The 19,234-nt window shown below is 47.3% G+C and overlaps 1 protein-coding gene across 2 annotated transcripts in view; it reads left to right on the top strand.

Moving 5' to 3' along the window:
* The first annotated feature begins 3,122 nt into the window (after positions 1 to 3,122).
* The window catches only part of mcf2la (mcf.2 cell line derived transforming sequence-like a), a 32,906-nt gene continuing 16,794 nt past the window's right edge, over positions 3,123 to 19,234 (top strand). The window contains exons 1-4 of one of the 2 annotated variants that reach the window (XM_067260269.1): positions 3,123 to 3,285; positions 14,200 to 14,283; positions 15,870 to 15,984; positions 17,560 to 17,650. In XM_067260269.1, coding sequence (XP_067116370.1) covers positions 3,210 to 3,285; positions 14,200 to 14,283; positions 15,870 to 15,984; positions 17,560 to 17,650 — 366 coding nt within the window. In that variant the 5' untranslated portion in view covers positions 3,123 to 3,209. The remainder of the gene's footprint in view (positions 3,286 to 14,199; positions 14,284 to 15,869; positions 15,985 to 17,559; positions 17,651 to 19,234) is intronic. The other variant, XM_067260268.1, reaches the window with a different exon arrangement.

The following is a 19,234-nucleotide window of genomic DNA, read 5'->3' on the forward strand; positions in this document are numbered from 1 at the left end:
TGACTTTTGCCTAAAAACAAAACAATCTGTTTATAAACATTGCTTTTAAAGGTCAACGAAGTTTATGTCTAGTTCGACTGGATGGTAGATAAATCATTGGCCATGCGGTGGCAGCATTGGTCATGCTGTCTACGATTGAGTGGTACACAGTTTATATGAAAAGTGAATGAGATAATCGGTGTGTGTGTGAGACAAGTATGTGTCACACCGCTGTCTCGGATGTGTGGTTTTGGCGGGTCACAATACCACCCTAATTTGGTGTGCTTGCCTTTGGGATTTGCTTCGTTTGCTATGTTTATGATCTGAAAGCATTGTTTGATTTTGAGCACAGGTTACATGGTTTAGGGGCGAGTGTTAGATTTTACCAGAAGTCAGAAGTTTTGGAAATGTACACATTTCTTGAAACAGTTGTCCCTGTTTTCAAAACTGTAAACACAAAACCAAATCTTGAAACTAAATTTCCAAAATCTCTGCAGAAGTTTACTTCTGGCAAAATCAAACACTAGGTTGGTCTAAACAGTGGTTTATACCAATAAATAAATAAAACCAATAAATACAATGGAATACCCTTGGGCAGATGTATGGTGGTATTGTGGGAGAATTTTATATTGGATATTATCTCAGGGGTGGAAAGATATGTGGACCGTTACAGTAATGCCAGTCTACATTCCACGAACAGCCAACGAGATTCAAGAGATGGCACACAAGGGAATTGACGACTTCAAAAGACAAAAAAGGGCGATTTGAGGATCATTTGACTCAGGAATTGGCATCGGGTGGAATGCATTAGGAAGAGCATGACTTGCATTTTGTTTTATTTTCGATGCTGTCAAAGTGGTGTGTGTATGTGTGTGTGTGTTCACACGTTGCAACATCATTTGATAATGTCTTACAGTAGTATATGATGTTACAATGTACCAGCCATGCTCAGTCCAACTCATGCCTGTGTTCTGAATGCTGTATGTGGTAAAAAGAAATGAGCTAAACCAAGATAAATGTGCATAATGCTGCATGATTCATAGAGACAGTTGATTTGTAGTCTATTGATTTTTTTTTCCTCATTCCAAAATACCTCAAACAGGACTGACCAGCAGGCTCAAAGTAGGGCATCCCCACACAGTGACTTAGAGTTGAATTCATTTCTCTCTATATCATTTATTTAGTTTAGAATTGTTACATTACTTGGAAGAAATTTCCAGGTTATTTTCTTGCCAGTGTGTGCTTGCTCTGCTTTCTGTTGCTTCAAACAGCGGGTCCAGTGCCCTACCTCTCTGACAGCAGCTCCCAGGAAGGCACCAGTCCACATCTCTCTGGTGTTTTACGTACAGTAACTGCTCAGAAGTAGGTCACCATCGTGACTCGGGTCTAAATGTCATGTTTAGCCCCACAGCCATACAGTTGTGTAATTGTAAAAAATAATTAGACATGGTCTCGTGTTTTAGTTACTCTCACATTGAGGCCAAGCTTTTGTCATTGTTTTAACTCAAAATCATGACAATGGTTTGGCGTAGTGTTTGACTCTAGATTTGATAGTGGACACAGGGTTGGTCTGTCATCCCTTCCTAAGATCTGTGGATAGTTTTTGAGTGAAAGTCAAGTTGAAGCTATTCCGACCCGCTCCGACCTACTCCACCCAATGTCGCAAGTGAATCAATCTTTCTTGACCGTCTTCTTAGTCACCTCAAAAGAGGGGGGATGTAACAATTTAGGTGGCCAATTTAATGCTATCTATATACTCTTAACAGTACGATATTTTTATGGGGGGGGGGGGAGTGTCTGTGACAACCGATCAGCTCCCTGGGATTCAATACAGTTTACTATGTCTGAAAGAGTTGATTAGAGAGCTGTAGAATGCAGCTGGTGTCCTGGTGCCCCCCCGCCCCCCGTCCCCCTCAGCTGTCTGCCCTCTGGTCAAGTGTGCCCCAGAGAGGAGCCAGCTGGAGACCCAGAATCAAAATACCTTACCCACAACTACACCCTTCCCCCAGTCCCTAGCTTAACCTCAACCCTGGCCTCTAGACCAGCCACAAGCCCTATAGCCCTGGCCTGTATCCAGGGTCATAAGCCTTGGTATATATGTACAAATCCATACGCATTTGTTATGGCGGGAAATCCCATTGTCTGGTCCAGAGAACACGACTGGCTATGTGAAGGCAAGGTGTTCTGGTTGGAAGAGTTAGTCCTGAGGACAGGCCCTCTGTCTGCTTATCTGATTGAGACGTGCTGAGTCACTGGAGAGAGGAAGCCGTGATGTAAGCTAACCAAGCGTGTCCTCTGTAGAGACAACACTCTTCAGGTGTGTGTGTGTGTGTGTGTGTGTGTGTGTGTTAGGGTGCCTGGATACGCCCAGGTCACAGAGTGAACCTCTGCTCAATCACTAATTGGTTTGTGTTAATTGGTGTTCAGTCTCTGGGGGTGGTCAACGTGGTTAACGCTCTATAAAAGGTTTGTAGGATAAACACAGTTAAAGAATGCTGCACACACACACACACACACTGGTGTAATTGAGTGAGCAGAGACGGCTCAGACGGAGAGACACTGGGCTGTGAAGCTTGAACAAATGTGACCTTTATTGTCTGGTGTCGCTTTTTGTCGGAAGTGAAGAATGTCATTGTGTGTGGTGGCCTCACATCCTCAACAGTGGAGAGTGTGTGTCGTGTTTGTGTGTGTGTGCCAGTGTTATTTAGTTTGTCTCCATATCTGTGTCCATCCAAACTGCCTTCATGTGACCGGCCCTTGATCAGTGTGCCCAAACACACACACACACACAGATTAAAGCTGGCTGGCGGCTAGTATAATTAGCCCAGCAGAAGGGGATTTATGTTGTAACCAGCAGACAGCACCGCTCCGGGTCCCGCCCCTCTCTTCCTCTGCTCCGACCACCGGATGCCTCGCTAAACGTCTGCTAAGATGTTCTCCTCTCCTCCGACACACACACACTACACAGAGAGACCACCTCCTTCAGAAGGAACGTGAGGAGAGAGGAACGGGAGTTTGGGATAGACTGGAGCTACACACACATCTTGCCTCGACCCTGTCAGCTTGATTCGGGCCTTAGCTTGTGGGCACCGAAAGATCTTTCTCACACGCACGCTCGCTCACGTTGTTGGTGGGTGATGTCTGTGGCGGAGTTGGTGCAGGAGGGCCAGGAGTCTGGGTCGGGTGTGCTGTCCAGACTGGGCCAGGTGGTCCACAGTCTGACCCTCAGTATGGGGCCCCTGGAGCAGGGAAAGCCCCAGGGCAGCACCACCAAACGACCGAGCTCGACGGAGGACCCGACCACAGGTGAGCTACCCTGTGGGTGTTTTCTGTAAGGATGTCTGTATGTATGTTTTATTGTGTCTTTCTGTCCATGTGCGAATGTGTTCATCCATAGTGGTCCAGCCAGGGTTTCCATTGTCAACATGTTATGAATATTGAGACAAAAGCTGTTTTTCATATCACTGATATGACAGGTTATCCAGATGAGTGGAATTCCCCAGAATAATTTCTCATAAATCTAGGACAACATTGCTATGTCGTTGTTGTTGTTTGAGACATAACAAACTTCTCATAGAGTAAGAAACTCTGACAAAGGTATGAAAATTCCTCTTCCACCCAAGAAAACAAAGAACTCATTTCTTTTCCTACCACCTAAATCACCCGGCAAAACATTAGAGCCACAGTCATTTTGACCGAGCTCACCCTAGCTAACCCCACTAGCCTAGCTAATGAGTAACCTCCATGTTGAACCCTGCTGCTTGATTACCAGAGTCTGATAGCTTGTTAGCACATTAGCCTCTCGTCAAGAAGCACCTGTGAAGTGCTCCATTCAAAGGTGCCAGTCTAGTCTGCAGTTAGTTTGTGGTGGTGTTGTGGATTTGTGCATTCATTGGGGTGTGAAGACTCCAAGGTAAACATGTTAGCCAGCCTGTGGAGTTGCAGGGGAGCACCTAAGAGGAGAAGAGAGGGCTACAGGAGCACGCAGGTGACTGCGCACGGTGAGTGAGTTTGGACTTGTCAGCTAATGATTAAAGTTTATCAAGTCAAAGTGAGACACGCTCTCTTCTCAAAAGCTGTTTTGTTAATTGTGTTTGAAGACAGAAACTGTGGCCAAAGGGGTGTGGTTCTCACAGAGTGAGACGTTATGGTATGTGTTTGTGTGTTGACGACTTAGAAGCAATGGTGTAATGTTCAATGTTGATGGAGTGATTTAGGGAGATTATGTTGAGGTGTAAATGTCAATACTAGCGAGACGCCCAGTGAATCTGCAGTCCTGGAGACCAGAAAACCATTAGCAGTGTTCCTAGGCTGAAGGGATAAGACATTAGACTTTGAGCAATAACAATTTTGCAATGCGACCTTCCACTTCCTGGGATAATCCCTGATTTGACATGAGAGGATTCGTATGAGCTATGTAGAAACACATTTGCTTTCACCTATCATAATCTAGTTAGATCAGATATTATCATGACATCAGAGTCGGAATACACACAAACTTTACTCCTTTGTAATGGACCAGGTGAGAACCATAGCTTTATCTTAACTACTTCTGAGAGAGGGAGAGAGAAAAGGGGCGGGGCACATAAACAAGAGCAAAGAACTATCTGAGAGCAGTGCACTGCCAGGTGTGTGGGAGGGTAGGGGGAGAGAGAGAGAGGGAGAGAGAGAGAGGGAGAGGGAGAGGGAGAGACAGTAAGAGAGAGGGAGGGACTGGAAGGAGAGGTGTGCAGAGAGAGACGACACGCCATACCCATCAGTTCATGTCAGACTAGGGATGGAAGTGGAGGAGGAGAAGGTGGGAGCGAGGGATGTGACAGAGGTGTGTTTGGGGCCGAGGGAGCAGATAGGACCGTACATCCGCATCTCCCTGGAGGAAATGAGGAGCTACCACGGGTTCACGTTGTGCTGTCATCGCCTGCACAGTGAGTGGTTGTGCGTGTTGGTGTGTGTGTATCTGGAGGTTATGTACTGAACACGTATGTGTGTGTCTGGAGGTTTTGGTCTGGACACGTGTGTGTGTGTGTGTGTGTCTGGAGGTTTTGTTCTGGACACGTGTGTGTGTGTCTGGAGGTTTTGTTCTGGACACGTGTATGTGTGTATGTCTGGAGGATTTGTTCTGGACACGTGTGTGTGTGTGTGTGTGTACATGTTTATGTACCAACCTCGCGACATGTCCGTGTGTCTCAACTCTACCTTTTACCCTGGAAGCAAACCTTCCCAACCTTTTACTTTCACTAGTTTCTACTTATGCTTTTTTGCATTTGCATACCATTTTGGATATGTGTGTCGAACTGTCATATCCCAATGTGCTCTGAACACATATTGCACAATGTAAATTGTGTGCCTGACTGGAAATGGATCCTATTGTCTTAATCGCAAAGGCTGAATTGACAAAGTATATCCTTATTTGCCCAAGGTGGTGATTGATTATGACTCTAAGGTCAATAGATGAGAGCCACAGGAGTGTTTACTTGGTGTTCATATTTTCCCAAGAATTGTTCCTTTTTCTTCATTTTGTAGTGTAAGGTTGTTCCTGCCCGTGTGCGAGTGAGTCTATCTTGTTGTTCAGTCCCATAAGCTTTGTGGCGTCAGTCTGTATTTAGACTGTGTGTGATGTTTATTCCTGGGAAAATAACTGCAGTGTCACGTCAGGGAGAAATGAAGGCCGTTAGAAGTGAGAGTTTGTCTCTTCGCACTACAAAAGCATGTCAAAAGTTTGACCTGGGCAACTTGTCACGTCATCCATCTCGAGGTAGTGTTGGGCTGTCGTGACAGTCATGTGACTTGTCAGCATTTCCTGTCCATGGTTCTCAACATCCTCTACACCCCTCCCCCTCGCCACCTCATACACCACTGCAAACTTCTCCCACTGATCCTCCTGACACAGGGGTGACCCCCTTCAGCAGCTGTCTGCTCAGTCAGCATGAACCACTCAACTCGCCACACCCCGGCCCGTACCCCCTTCCTGTCTCATGCTTCAGATCCCTCCTCACACACACACATACTCTACCCCCCTTCCCCCGTCCACACACAGTCAGTCAAGTTCACTGTAGTGCTGAGTGTTCCATCCAGTCTGGGGCTTCTGCTGGAGAGGGAGGAATGGATTAGTTTTCCACCCAGTCAGAGCTGTGAGATATGATGCGCTTTCCTCTACCAGACTTCGGTAAGACGTTGACGCAGTAGAGGGTGTTTTTCGTTGTTATGGTATGGGGTCTTTTTGTTTTTGTGGATGCAAACTGGTGCATGTCTGGGTGTAGCATGAGGTCACCTGTTCAGAGGACTGGGTGGTGTTCCATCCTGCAATGTTTGATTTTGTATTTTCTGTCTCTCCTTGTTCCTTCCTTCATCTGTTCCTGTCTCGGCTTCTGGCCACCTGGAGTGACATCGCTGTTCTCTCCTCCTACTTCTTTTTCTTCTTCTTGTTCTACCTCTCCTCCTTTCATTGTTTCCACTACTGACAGATCCAAGATATTCATTGTCTATAAATAGGCCTGGATGTCTTTGGACACAATCCTTGAATATAGAAAGATCTCACCGTTTTCCATGCTACGGTATCAAAGGGCCTAATGCATCACAACCAGTTTGTCTTAAACATGAATAGGTTGTGAGTTAGCTGCCAAGGCTGATGGAGCACCCATTAGTCCTGGGTGGTTTACACATAACCAAGGCTGCTTTGATGTCACTACAGCCAGGTCATAGACCCACAGTACTGAGATAAGAGGGTAGGAGAGGCCCCCCATCTCCCTCACTAATGGGCACTGTGTGGTCTACAGTCCACACACACACACACACACACACACACACACACACACACACACACACACAAGGCTGCCTGTGAGGTGGACGTGACTAAGAGCGGGCAGAAACCGGCCAATTGGGCTAATGGCCCAAGAGAATAAACAGGGAAGGGGGAAAAGAAAGTGCTAGTTAAGAGACAGAGAGAAACAGGCACAGAAAGACAATTACTTTCCTGCCCCTCTTTCTCCCAGTTGCGACCAACATTCTGGAATGATAACCGCTAACCCGGCTAGATGAATTGGCATGCTACTTTACATTGCTTGTTTTTTTCTTTTCACAATATACCAGGGTGTCAGAGATTGTATCAGCGGGAAGCACTTGTGCAAATGTTTGGGTTGGTTTTAAAGTCTCTTTGCTACACCCTGTACGGCACTGTAGGTCCAACCCTCTTGAGAAGGGTCCTGACAGCCTCCATGGCGACCACACACCTTCTCTCTACTCCCGTCTTGTGGCTCCCAATAGACGTGCTGCTGCACATGCAGTTATTGGCTCTGGGTCAAGGTTGTATGAGTATTAGGTCCAGCCTCGCTTGGGTGTCTTAGGCTTTAGCTCACACCGATATTCCCCTTCCTGTTTATCTTAGGGGTGGGAGGGAACAAACATTGTTTGAAAAAGGTTGCCAGAAAAGAACCCCGGAATAAACAAACATTTGGAGAAGTTACACCATGTCTGGCCTACTGTCTCCCCTGCGTCCGATTCCATGCAGGGCACACAATTGTCTGTACACACACACACACACACACTTGTACATGCAGTACAGGATGCACCCACTGTTGTTTGATTACCTGCAGTCATTCCTTCCATGGAAGTTATCTATCAGTCAGGTCATAAATGTAGTTGAGTTTTTTACATTGACCAATTGTAAACTGGATTGTGAGTGGGTGTTATTGTCAAGATGCACTCTTGAGTTGGAAACCAAGTAAGATTACAGACCCAGTTTGACAATAGAATACCTCATAAGTAATTTTTTCTGTCTGATGGATGGCTGTGTGTGTGCGTGTGTGCGGCTTGCACTTGTGTGTGTGTGTGTGTCTCCACTTCCACCGGGAAGTGAAGACACATCGTTGTGCACACACTAACCTTCAGTGTCACTACTTTATCTGTCTTATAGTCAGTTTCTCCTTCTCAGTCCAGACATCCAGTCAGTTTCTCAGGAGCACTGACTTGTGATCTGTGGTCATATGAGCGGATGCCCCATGCGTCCCAATGCGGTTCACAGCTACAGGAAACGCATCATTATAAACTCCCTCCCATTTCCTTTCCTTGACTCAGCGTGCTGCATCTTCCTGATCACAGTGTACACACACACACTATCACTCTTTTGTGTGTGTACACACACACACATGCACACTTTACACCACTTCCAAAGGATAACAGTCCCTTATGTCCCAGTCATACAAATGTGCAAAGATTAAGTTATTAAAGGAGTGCTGTAATATGAAAGCCTACTGCAGATATGCTATCTTGTGTGTGATTGTGTCTATTGCGACACACATGTACGTACGTATACACACGCACACAAGGCAGGGAAAGCTAGGGATATTATATTCAGATGTATTTGATATATATATATATTCCTAATAGTCCTAACTTCTTCTTGACATATTATTCCTAGTCTCTTCTTTACATCCGTCTTTCTTTTGTCATTCTAATCCCATCTAGCATAATTCTTCACAAAATCTCATACATTCTGATCGTAGACTGGCCTGTACTATCACATTTTACGAGACATAATCTGGAACGTAATCTGTTCCTAATCCAGCAAATATCCCCCTTGGGCAGACGTACTGCGAAGGACAGAAGGAGCCTTGCTGACAGCCTCTAGCCTGGAGAGCCGAGCGGACAGGACACACATCAGTCTGTGTAGAGTATGCTGTTGTTTACCAGGCCTCACAAGAACACATGCTTAGTAAACAGACTGAAATACGTGTATGTTTGCTGTCACTTCCAAAGAAAATGCCCTTTTTTCACTGTAGTACATCATTATCTGATCTGCGTAGCCCATAGATAGTGTGCCAGACCAAGGGACACCACCCCTGTTCCTGGGCAGCTACTAACATGTAGATGTTTCCTCTAAAACGCTAATATAGCACATCTGATTCCAGTCATTATCTGTCTGACAAGCTGAGTCAGGTTTGTTCTAACAGGGATTTGGGGAGAAGAACCTAAGGATGGTACTCTCCAGGGTAAGGCTGCAAGGTTAACGCGCGCGCGCATGCGTTGTTTGTTTGTTTGTGTGTGTATGGGTGGGAATTAGTATAAGAGATTGGGGTAGGGCGGGGGGTAGAATCTAGGTGTGTGTTTATAAGGGAAAGCCCACTTGTGTGACCCTAACATCAGTCTCTCCTCATTAATAAATCAGGCTAGGCAGAGTTGGAGCACCGAAGCAGTCCTGCTCTTGCTCGTGTAGGCAGCGACCAGCCTGCCCCCTCTGGGAGGGGGAGACTATGGGAAATGTCAGGGGTTCACTTGAGATGGAGGCGGTACCAGACCAGTCAGTACCATGGTGACATCACTCCTCCCCCGGCATCCGGGTCCTGATTGGATAAGTCCGTTGAAAGGAGGACAGCGTTGGCTTTAGCCACGCCCCTCTCTGCTTGCCTGCCTGTCATTCTCTTTTATCCCCCCTCTCGCCTTCACTGACATATTAGACCAGCTTATACGTGCAGATCAATCTGTGTGTGTGTGTGTGTGTGTTACGTCTGCAGGATCTAGGGGAATTACATCTGGCTTCTCTTTCTCTAGCTCTCTCTCTCTGTCTATCTCTCTCTCTCTGTGTCTCTCTCTCTACCTGTGAACAGAGAGAGGGTGTAAGTTGAAACTGTGGGCAGTCCCAATGAAGTCCCGCCTCGCTGCTGACTGTGTGTGTTGGGGGAGGGATGTGTGTGTGTGTTTGTGTATGTGAACTGCACAGCGAGGAAGAGAGGGAGAGTGAGAGCCTTTAGTGTTCAGCCGATGTGGAGGAATGGAAGGTTATCTCTTCAACTCTGAGAGTGTGTGTGTTAGTGTGTGTGTGTGAGTGTATGTGTGTGTCTCTCTGGGAGAGGGGCATAGCAGGGCAGGATGGCCCTAAACCGAGTATCCCTGCTATGCCACGATATCACCAGGATGTGGCTGCAGCTGAAGATGATGACAGGTACGGGGTGTGTGTGTGTGTGTGTCTGTGTGTCTGTGTGTGTCACTTGTTTTTCACTTGTCTGTTTATGTTTAGCCTATTTACAGTTTCCTTATACTAAGATACTGTAATATGTAATTTGGTAGGGGTTAGTGGAAGCAACATTGTGTAGGTGAGGTACCCCAACTGTCATCAGATAGGTGGAGAAAATATATTTGTAACAGATTTTTACTAACTGAATCATATTTTTATGGTTCATTCTGAAAGATTGAACTATACAATTGTGTGAAACTATCAAGGATACACCTATCAAGTTAGTGTGTCCTAGTGTTCGACACAATAATCGGTCATTCAGATCCCCAGAGCTTCTGATGTGTCTGTAATCTCAAACCGTGGGACAAGATTCGGGACCTAGGAGGGAATTTGAAAACTCCTCTAGGGAGTTCTTCCACTCATAGTCCATGATTCCAGTGATGGTGCCAGCAACAAGTCTGTGTGTGTGTGTGTGTGTGTGTGTGTGTGTGTGTCAGAAGTGAGAGTCAAGAGTCAGTGCATTTGAATGTCTCCCTCCTGTCTTCAGAGATGGGCAGATGGAGGGGCTCAGCTTATGTCCAAACCCTCCTTCTCCCATCTCAGGCTCCTGGCACGTGGCACCCAAAGGTGTCACCCTAGCCACTCTGTCTATCTAAGTCGTTGAGGAGCGGAGTCTTGGCGATGTTCTTGCCAAAGTTGGCTTTGGGCTGAACATGTGCTGGAGCAGATGGGACATAAGACGCTAGGGTGTAATACTGATACTACAGACGTCTGGGATCTCACAGAGCAGAGGCCCTGCCAGGTATTCTGGTGTTCAAAGGTAGCAGATGGGTTCAGGATCATTTGGTTCTGTGTCATACATACAGTAGGATTGTTGATATGACAGTAGTGAGATCATTTGTAGGGGAAAGTATGAATGACCCCCTCTCCCCCCACATACACACACAAACACAAACAAATGTCAGATGTCACTGAGCTGGATCCACAGCTGTTGAATTATTCACCACTAGCTGATTTTGAACACATTCACAATCATGTATTTTCATTAAATCCAACATTGGATGTGCCATACGTAGGAGCTGAGGGTCAGAGTGGTGGCCATCTTGTCTACAGTATCTGAACTGACACAATGTTCATGGAGAGAAGTGCTTGAACCTTAGCTGAAGCCATTCTTCTTCTTTGACACCCTTGTAGCAGTACAAGTGTAAACACATCAGCAAATTCCTCACATGCTGTTTTCTTCTTGGAAAAGGTGATTGGCAGGTGTTCCCTCATGTCAGAAAAGAGTTGTTACGAGGAGTTGTTTGCTCGTAGCTGATGCGTGCGCGGGCTCGTTGGTTTGTTGTCGGCCGTGGCTGTGAGACGGAGGGGATGGAAGAGAGAACAGTGGTTATTTGTGTTGTCCTCTCGCTGGGATGCAGCCTGCTCCGTTCAGACTAAGAGAAGGCCTTGCCAGTCACCCAGACAGAGACGCAGGGGCCCGCTGGTCAAGCGTGAAACCAATGAGCCACACATCTCAAGCAGTAGGACACAAGCAGAACAGACCAGGCCAGAGCTGGAAGCTGTAGGCTTCCTATCTTGTTTAAGCTCCTTGGTGACTGCTTTAGTTGGTAAACGTATACAGACTGAACTTTACTGTTCAATTTGGCAAACCGTTGTACAGTTCAGTAGTCACATGACTTGAGCATGATGGCTAATACTCATTACTGAAGAGAGGCTTGAACACAAATTCAGTATAACAATATTAAATATAATAATAATATACAAATGATCATTGTAAGTGATCATTTGTTCTTAATGACTTGCCTGGTTAAATAAAATCTAAAAATAATAAACAACTTGAACTCCAAGAACATCAGATTTTCTTTTATGGATAATATATCTTACTGTCACTAGCTAAACTCTCATTCCTCACCGATGGTAGACCTAACCCGCTCAGTGGTGTGGGTGATGGGAATGTGGACACATGCCAGGCCACCGTTGGCCGTTTGACCCAGTTGTTGTTTGGTTGCTGCCTCTCACCCCCACCCCCTGTGTGTGTGTGTTTGTGCATGGCGTGTATTTCATTGCCACGGCAGATGGGGCTTGGTTAACCCTAACTGTAATACCAGATAATAGAGCCTGGATTCCCCTACATCTACACACACACACACACGGCTGTGGAGTGACTGCTCAGCTTGCATACACACACACACGTGCACACACATACACAGCTGCCCATTTCCCTGCTTTGCCTCTACATTAACAGTTGTCCTACCAGCTCATTCCAAACCAACACAACTTTAAATCCCATCTCCGTATCCCCGTACACATGTTGCCTCCAAGTCTGCATTCCAAGATAGCCCTTCCCAGCCCATACCATCCCCTCAACACCACTCATGGTTCACCAAACATGTTGTGGTGACCAATGGGGGCAGGGGTTAATTGGAGGCTAAGACGGGGGGGGGGGGGGGGGGGAGGAGGGGGGAGGAGTCCTTTCGGGTGGGGGTCTTTTGTCTGGGAGAACATCAAAGTTTGTACCGCTTGTGGTTTTATTTTGTAACAGACATGCAGGGACAAGACAGGGTTGTGAGGGCTGCCAACATGTGGAAACAAGCTGAATAGGAAGGAGATCCCAGCTGTGTCCTAGTATGTGAGACAGGAGAGGGGGGGAAGAGAGCTGCTCAAGGTCAAGGTCCCGTGGAATCTATGTGGGAGGTGAGGGGTTAACTTTGTGTTGCCCGAGTCCCAAGTTAGGCAAATTTAGATTTAATATAAAGCGTGCATTTACACACATGCGCACAATTTAGTTCAATTCAATTAATTATGAAACCAGTTAGACGGAAAATTTAGATTAAATAATGTGTACAAAAACACGCTCTTTGTCCCGAATCATGGTTTCTCTTGAGAAAATCTACTCAGTGTTCATCCAATCTCTACCTGAAGAAGGACACATTCCATTTAAAGAATGCCCAAAAATAGAAAAGTAGACAAATGGAGAGAGAAAGCTATTTCTAGATCTTCTTAGGTACTTATAGTCAAATCTCCTGTTTGGTCCATGTACAAAAGCTGCATTGTTGTGTGTGCCCCCCCCTTTCACCCTCTTGTTCCCCCCCTACTTTTAAACTAGAGCCACATCTCCACATTAAATATGTAGGCATTCGTAAGAGAACCCTGTCGTCCATTCAATCCCATTACCAGACCATCTCCCTCCTTCCATCCCTCCCTCTCTCCCTCTGCCCCCCCCCCCTTCTCTGTACACATCCAGCCTTCCAGATCTGGGGCTCATACAATGTAATTTAGCCAAACACACACACACACACACACATGCTGCTGCTTAAAAAAAAAACAACGCATTGTATAGAACTCCAGAGCTCTATTTGATAGAAAAAAAGAGGTGCAGGGAATTCTGCAAAGCTCCATCTCTATCCTCTCTGAATGAAGCCCCTAGTGGGAATGAATGTGTTGGGGAGAGGGAGGAGGGAGGGAAGGGTGAGAGAGACAGAAAGAGAGGGTAAGGGGGTGGCTGGGAACATTCTTGCCACCAACCCCCAACCTCACCATCACTCCCAACCATCGTTGTCATGAATGTGGGGGCCTGGTGCCCCCATGTTGGCTTCAGCCTTGTGGGGAGATTGGGGGACAGGGGTGGGGAAGGGAAAGGGGGGGGGGGGGGTCAGCGTCAATCTTCTCTCACTAGAGAGCCTGTACCAACACCTCACTATCAGTCAGCAGACATTGTGAGACACACACACATACCAGATCATGGAGACTAAGCTGAGCTGTTAATCCTGAAGATGACTGGCTGGGCTATGTAGCATGTTTCTGATTTTACGGAGAACGACTTCAGTGCTGTCACTGCTGAGTGAGCAGACTGACACACCCACACACACACACTTTCTCCACTTCCCCTCACACACACCTCCTTCACTGGCACACACCCCTACAACCAATCCCCAAAACAGACCACAACACACACACGCAGGTGTTTAATTCAAAGGCGGATTCATCTAATCCACTCTGGTTGTTTTCGCAAACACATGTACATGAGTCCTGCCACCTAAACTGGGTCAGGAGATGTAAGGTGTGGGTGATGGGATGTGCTGATGCTGGGACAGGGGGCTCATGGTTGTCAGGGTGAGGGTGGAGCGATGGTGTTGGGACTGGTCCTCTTGCTACCTCATACCGCAGGTCCACTTTTATATCCCAGTGGATTGTATTGATGTAATATTGTAATGTATAGTCAAAAGTAAATGTTTTGGGATGTTACATTTCCCCTCTCTCTCTCTCAGATGACATCATGCAGCAGGAGAGCTGTCGACTGTATGCTGCTGACATCGGACCAGACCTACGAAAGCAGTTTGCCTTCCTTTCAGGTCTGTATCCCCACCCACACCTCACCACAACCCCCACCCCACCACCCCCCAACTGGAGGGTTGCTGGTACTGACATGGCTCTCACCACCCTGGAGTCAGATCCTGCCCCCACCTCCCACTGCTTCTGCTGGCAGGCTCTACATGTGGAGACATGCTTCTCGTCTACGCAGCTCTCAGTGGGGACAAGGAGCTTGAGCCTCCTCCTGGAAATGTGTGTTTCCAATCCGTCACTACGGCGATCATGGCAACCCAGATAGGGGGCCCTGTGTTGAGTTACCTCCAACAATGGGTGCCCGGAGACGGACCGTGAATAATTCATTGCCACGGCGATCCACTTGGCAACCCAAGCTACCAACTTTTTTTCCAAGTACGGGTTGACACTGTGATCTGCTGTGATTGGCAGCCTAGGTATGAGTGTGCTCTTTGATCATCAGTGTTAACATACTGTACATGGTCTCTGTTATCAACTCAGTGTCCGTGACCCAGCTTAGTGATGCCAGTCGTGGTTACCAAGCAAGTGTGGGCTACTCCTAGACTGCACCATGCAGGAAGGAGTTGATCAAGTTGTCTGGTCCTGTGATCATGTGAGATCGAGTCTAGTCTGGCTGTCATGTGATCATGGGAGATCCAGTGTAGTCTGGCTGTCCTGTGATCATGTCAGATCCAGTCTAGTCTGGCTGTCATGTGATCATGGCAAGATCCAGTCTAGTCTGGCTGTCATGGGAGATCCAGTCTAGTCTGGCTGTCATGGGAGATCCAGTCTAGTCTGGCTGTCATGGGAGATCCAGTCTAGTCTGGCTGTCATGGGAGATCCAGTCTAGTCTGGGCTCCTACTGGAGCTATACACACTTAGTGAGGGAGTTTGTGTCACCTTAGCTACATTGTGTGTGTGTGTCGGTGGGGGGGAGGATGTGGGGGGGTGGGTGTGTGTGTGTGCTCTCCTCCTGTGTTTGGAGGTCAGATTTGACTCCAGGCTACTGCTGTAGTCATTAACCTCAAGTCTGCCAGCTGGTTAGCGACACAGCACACACACACACACAAATGCACGGCCTATTTGCAATGTGATAAGGCACCAACCTATTTTACTCTTTTGTGTGTGTGTGTACTCTCCAATATTTGCATGCATTGCAACCTTGTGTGCGTGTGTGTGTGTGTGTGTGTGTGTGTGAAGGGGGAGAGGGGGGGAACGTTTTGGCAGAGCTCCAGCCACCATCCACAGGCCCCAACAGAACAGACAGTGGACATTCATCTTCCCTGCTCCTTCCCTCCCTCCTCTTCTCCCTCCCCTCCCCACCACACCCAACCGCACCACCATCACTCCGCCCTGATATGATCAGTCTGGGTTATAATCCTAGCTGGGATATGAGGGAGGGGGGAGGGAGAGGGTTATCCAGGAGCAGAATAATAGACATGATTAAGACAACAGGAAATGAAAAAGCACACACACACCAGTGGTATTGTGGAGGGTGAATATGGGAGTGTGGGGGTGGGGGTGGCATCTTTTAAAATGGAAAGCTGTTATTGTAGTCTGCTTCCAAGGTGACTTGGCCTAGCGACCTTGTTGTGACCCCCTGTTCCTTTCCCAGGGGGCCGAGGGGGAAATGGCAGCCCCATCATCGTGTTCCCAGAGTTCCCGGCATTCGGTGAACTGCAGGAGGAAGAGTTTCACAACGTGCTGAGGTACCTGACCAGTGTGCCCAGGTGAGGACATCCACACAGTCACACTATCAATTCAGGTTTAAAAATCTTTTTTTATCATTTCCTCAGGCCTCCTTAGTTTAGTGTGCCATGCTTTCACATTGTAGACAGTGGAGTATTTGTGTGTAGCCAGCAGGTGGCGCAAGAGAGCCATTTTTTTGATGGTCTTTGTTCCAAGTCCTTCATAGAGAACAGTGTTTGTAGAGACAGTAGATCCCGATTCTGAATTTCCATGTGTCTATGTTTCTTTAGTCACTTTTTTGAGTTGAGCAGGGCTGTGATCATTTTAACTGAACTCAATGTCCTTAGGTTCTCATTTGTGAGGATGATTTATTCTTAACAATATTCTGTGCATGTATGCGGTAAGGTTTAGTCCTGTGTACTGGCTTCCTACCACCTGCTGGTAAACCTGCTGTATCTGTCCCTGTTTCTCTCTCTCTCTTTCTGCGGTTCGCTCCACTGCTAACACATACACACACTGAGTGGGGGAGGAAGGGAGATGAAGGATTGGGTGGGGGCAGAGCAGAAGAGAGGGGGGAAAAAGAGGGGTGGGTGTGTGTTTGTGGGGTGCATGCTACTGTCATGGCGGTTAGCTAATTTATGTGTATTTTGCGGCTCCACACCTCACCAGCCAAGTGTGGGCGGATCCCCTCTTCTCTCTCCAGCCCACGGCCCGCCTCCCCTCTCCCGCATCAGCCGTTCAAGCCCAGCCTGTCTGTCATAAGGGTCTCTGAGCTGTGATTGGCTGTCGAGGAAACGGTAGATGGTAGGGTCTGGATTTATTGGCTGAGAGCAGGAGCAGGTTGGCAGAGGAGAGCCGTTCAGAGGGGCTCGGCGGTTGGCCCTCATTCTGTCCAAGCTGTAAACATAAGGTTGGGGTGTGTGTGTGTGCGCCGGCAAGCTCAGAGGACAGGCCATGTCGGAGAAGCTGCAGTGAGGAATAAAAGGCTGTTGGTGCTGGAGGATTGTATTTGGGTGGACATCGTTGTGGATTACCAGCTGGTTTATGTCGTGTGGCCGTGACAACGATGGGATTTACCTGAGGACAAGAATCTGCAGTAGCAGGCTCTGGGTACTGCTGGCTTTCACTCTCTCTGTGTGTGTGTGTGTGTCTGTGTGTGTGTGTGTGTGTCTGTGTGTGTGTGTGTGTGTGTGTGTGTCTGTGTGTGTGTGTGTGTGTGTGTGTGTGTCACACACAAATGGTGGGTTTGACTGCTGGCTATGTTAACGGACAGATGGACCACCAAGGCACTGTTCCGATATTGGCTCATTGACTTTCGTGTGTGTCCATGGAAGGGGTATGTGTGTGTGTGTGTGTGGGGGGGGGGGGGGGGGGTTAATGTTATTAAATGTAATTGTGAATATGTGTTACTCGATACTCTTGGCTGTACTGTATTCACAGCACTAGCGTTTCACTGTGTTCACACACTCACACACACAAATATCTAAAGGGGGTGCTCCAACGGTCTTGCACATGCACACCTTCTAATTTTGGAAAATATTCACACCCACACAAACACACTTTCCGTCACTTGGAGTCCCTGTTGCCGTGGTAATCAGGCTCTTGTGTCATTGCAGTGTGTCGGCATCTGGAGTAGGCTTCATCCTGGTCATAGACCGCCGGCAAGACAGATGGGCCGCCGTCAAGGGAACACTGTTACGCATCGCGGTAAGTCATAGTGTGTGTGTGTGTGTCAGTGTGTGGGAGCCTTGGCATCTGTGTGGGGTATGCTATTATCACCAGAGACTCACTGATGGATTTGTTTTTTCCGGTTTGATTCATATCAGATGCGAAGAGCTTGGTTTTTGAATGCAGTGACATGAGACTGAATATAGATGTTTTGAATGAGTGGAAGAGCTGTACTGATTGGTTACACCTCAGATACAGTGAGCATTTGCTAGTACACAGCGTTCTATAGCACGAGCACACATGTTGGGCACCTCAAACAACATATCAACACACCAGCAGAAGCACCTCTTATCAGTTCTTATCAGTGCTCTTCGGGTGAAATGCTGGTGAGATGCTGCCTGCTGTCACCCCGCTGCTAGCCGCAGCTAGCTGCTGCTAGCTCGCGGTGTAGCCGTTAGCCCCCTGGCTCAGTTTATATAGTGATGTGCTCGGATGCTGAACACAGGCTCGTCCACTCTCTGGTGTTGACAGACGTGACATGTGCTCCCGGCCACACTGGGGTGGAAGGAGGGGCTGTGCTCTCTCTCTCTCGCTCTCGCTCTCTCTCCTCTCTCTCCTGTTCCTCTTTCCTGGCCTGTCTGTCTCCTTCCCTCTTTTTTTGACATTCCCACAGAATGTTTTGAGGAAGAGAAGACCAGGCTAGTAACGTTTGGGAAAACCAGGAAGCGAGTGAGTGTGGAAAAGAGCAGCAAGAATGAGAGAGGTGAGCGAGGTAGAGAGGGAAGGAGAGAGAGAGAACCCAGGTGGATGGTAACCTGAGAACCAGGTGTTTCTGTATGCGTGAGTGTTTGTGTTTGTGTGTGTGGGTGTGGGTGTTTGCATGTACGAATGTGTGCCTGTCTGTGTTGAGTGGTAGCCACAGTTTTTTTTTTTTGTACCCTTGAATTGAACCCTTTTAAAAACAATCGGCTGTATTGCCAAATAGAACCTACCTCCTGACTCTGAGAACAGACCTTTCAGCACCAGCTACCACTGGACAGCTCCCTCCATATGGAGAACATGTAAAGCCTGTGTTCTCCTTCAGCAACATCTTGTAAAGCATACTCTTGTGTAATATATGCAGATTCATGTTAATGATATGCTAATTGCTTAATGATAAACATCTGAAACACAACCTAATGCCCGGCCTGTTGGATTTCTTAGAAACACTGCATGGAATAGTTCACACTGTAATCTGCTCCTGCCAGGAAAGCAGTGCTCGCTCACCATCTCTTACTGGCCCCTGTCCCCCCTCTAATTCAGAATGGAACATTCCCTTTATAAGGCCATGTTCCAGCCTATTGGTTCAAACATGTCCCTGAGAAGGGGGGTTATCAATGAGCTGTGACATTATTCCTAATACACATAGATGGCCTATAGTACTCTACTGCATTAGTATCTGCCTTATCTCTCTTACATCCTGCAGGTTTTTAATCTGGAATATTGTCGACTGTCTGTGGAATAGAACTGGGGTGGAATCAGTTCCACTTTAGATTTGCTGATTATTTTAGTTAAATGAAGTGTGTTGGTATTGATTCCTCTGCAGTGGTACTGGTGTCATGGGTGTGGGGGAGGGATGGAACC

The sequence above is a fragment of the Osmerus mordax genome, chromosome 22, assembly GCF_038355195.1.
Source record: "Osmerus mordax isolate fOsmMor3 chromosome 22, fOsmMor3.pri, whole genome shotgun sequence".
Taxonomy (NCBI): Eukaryota; Metazoa; Chordata; class Actinopteri; order Osmeriformes; family Osmeridae; genus Osmerus; species Osmerus mordax.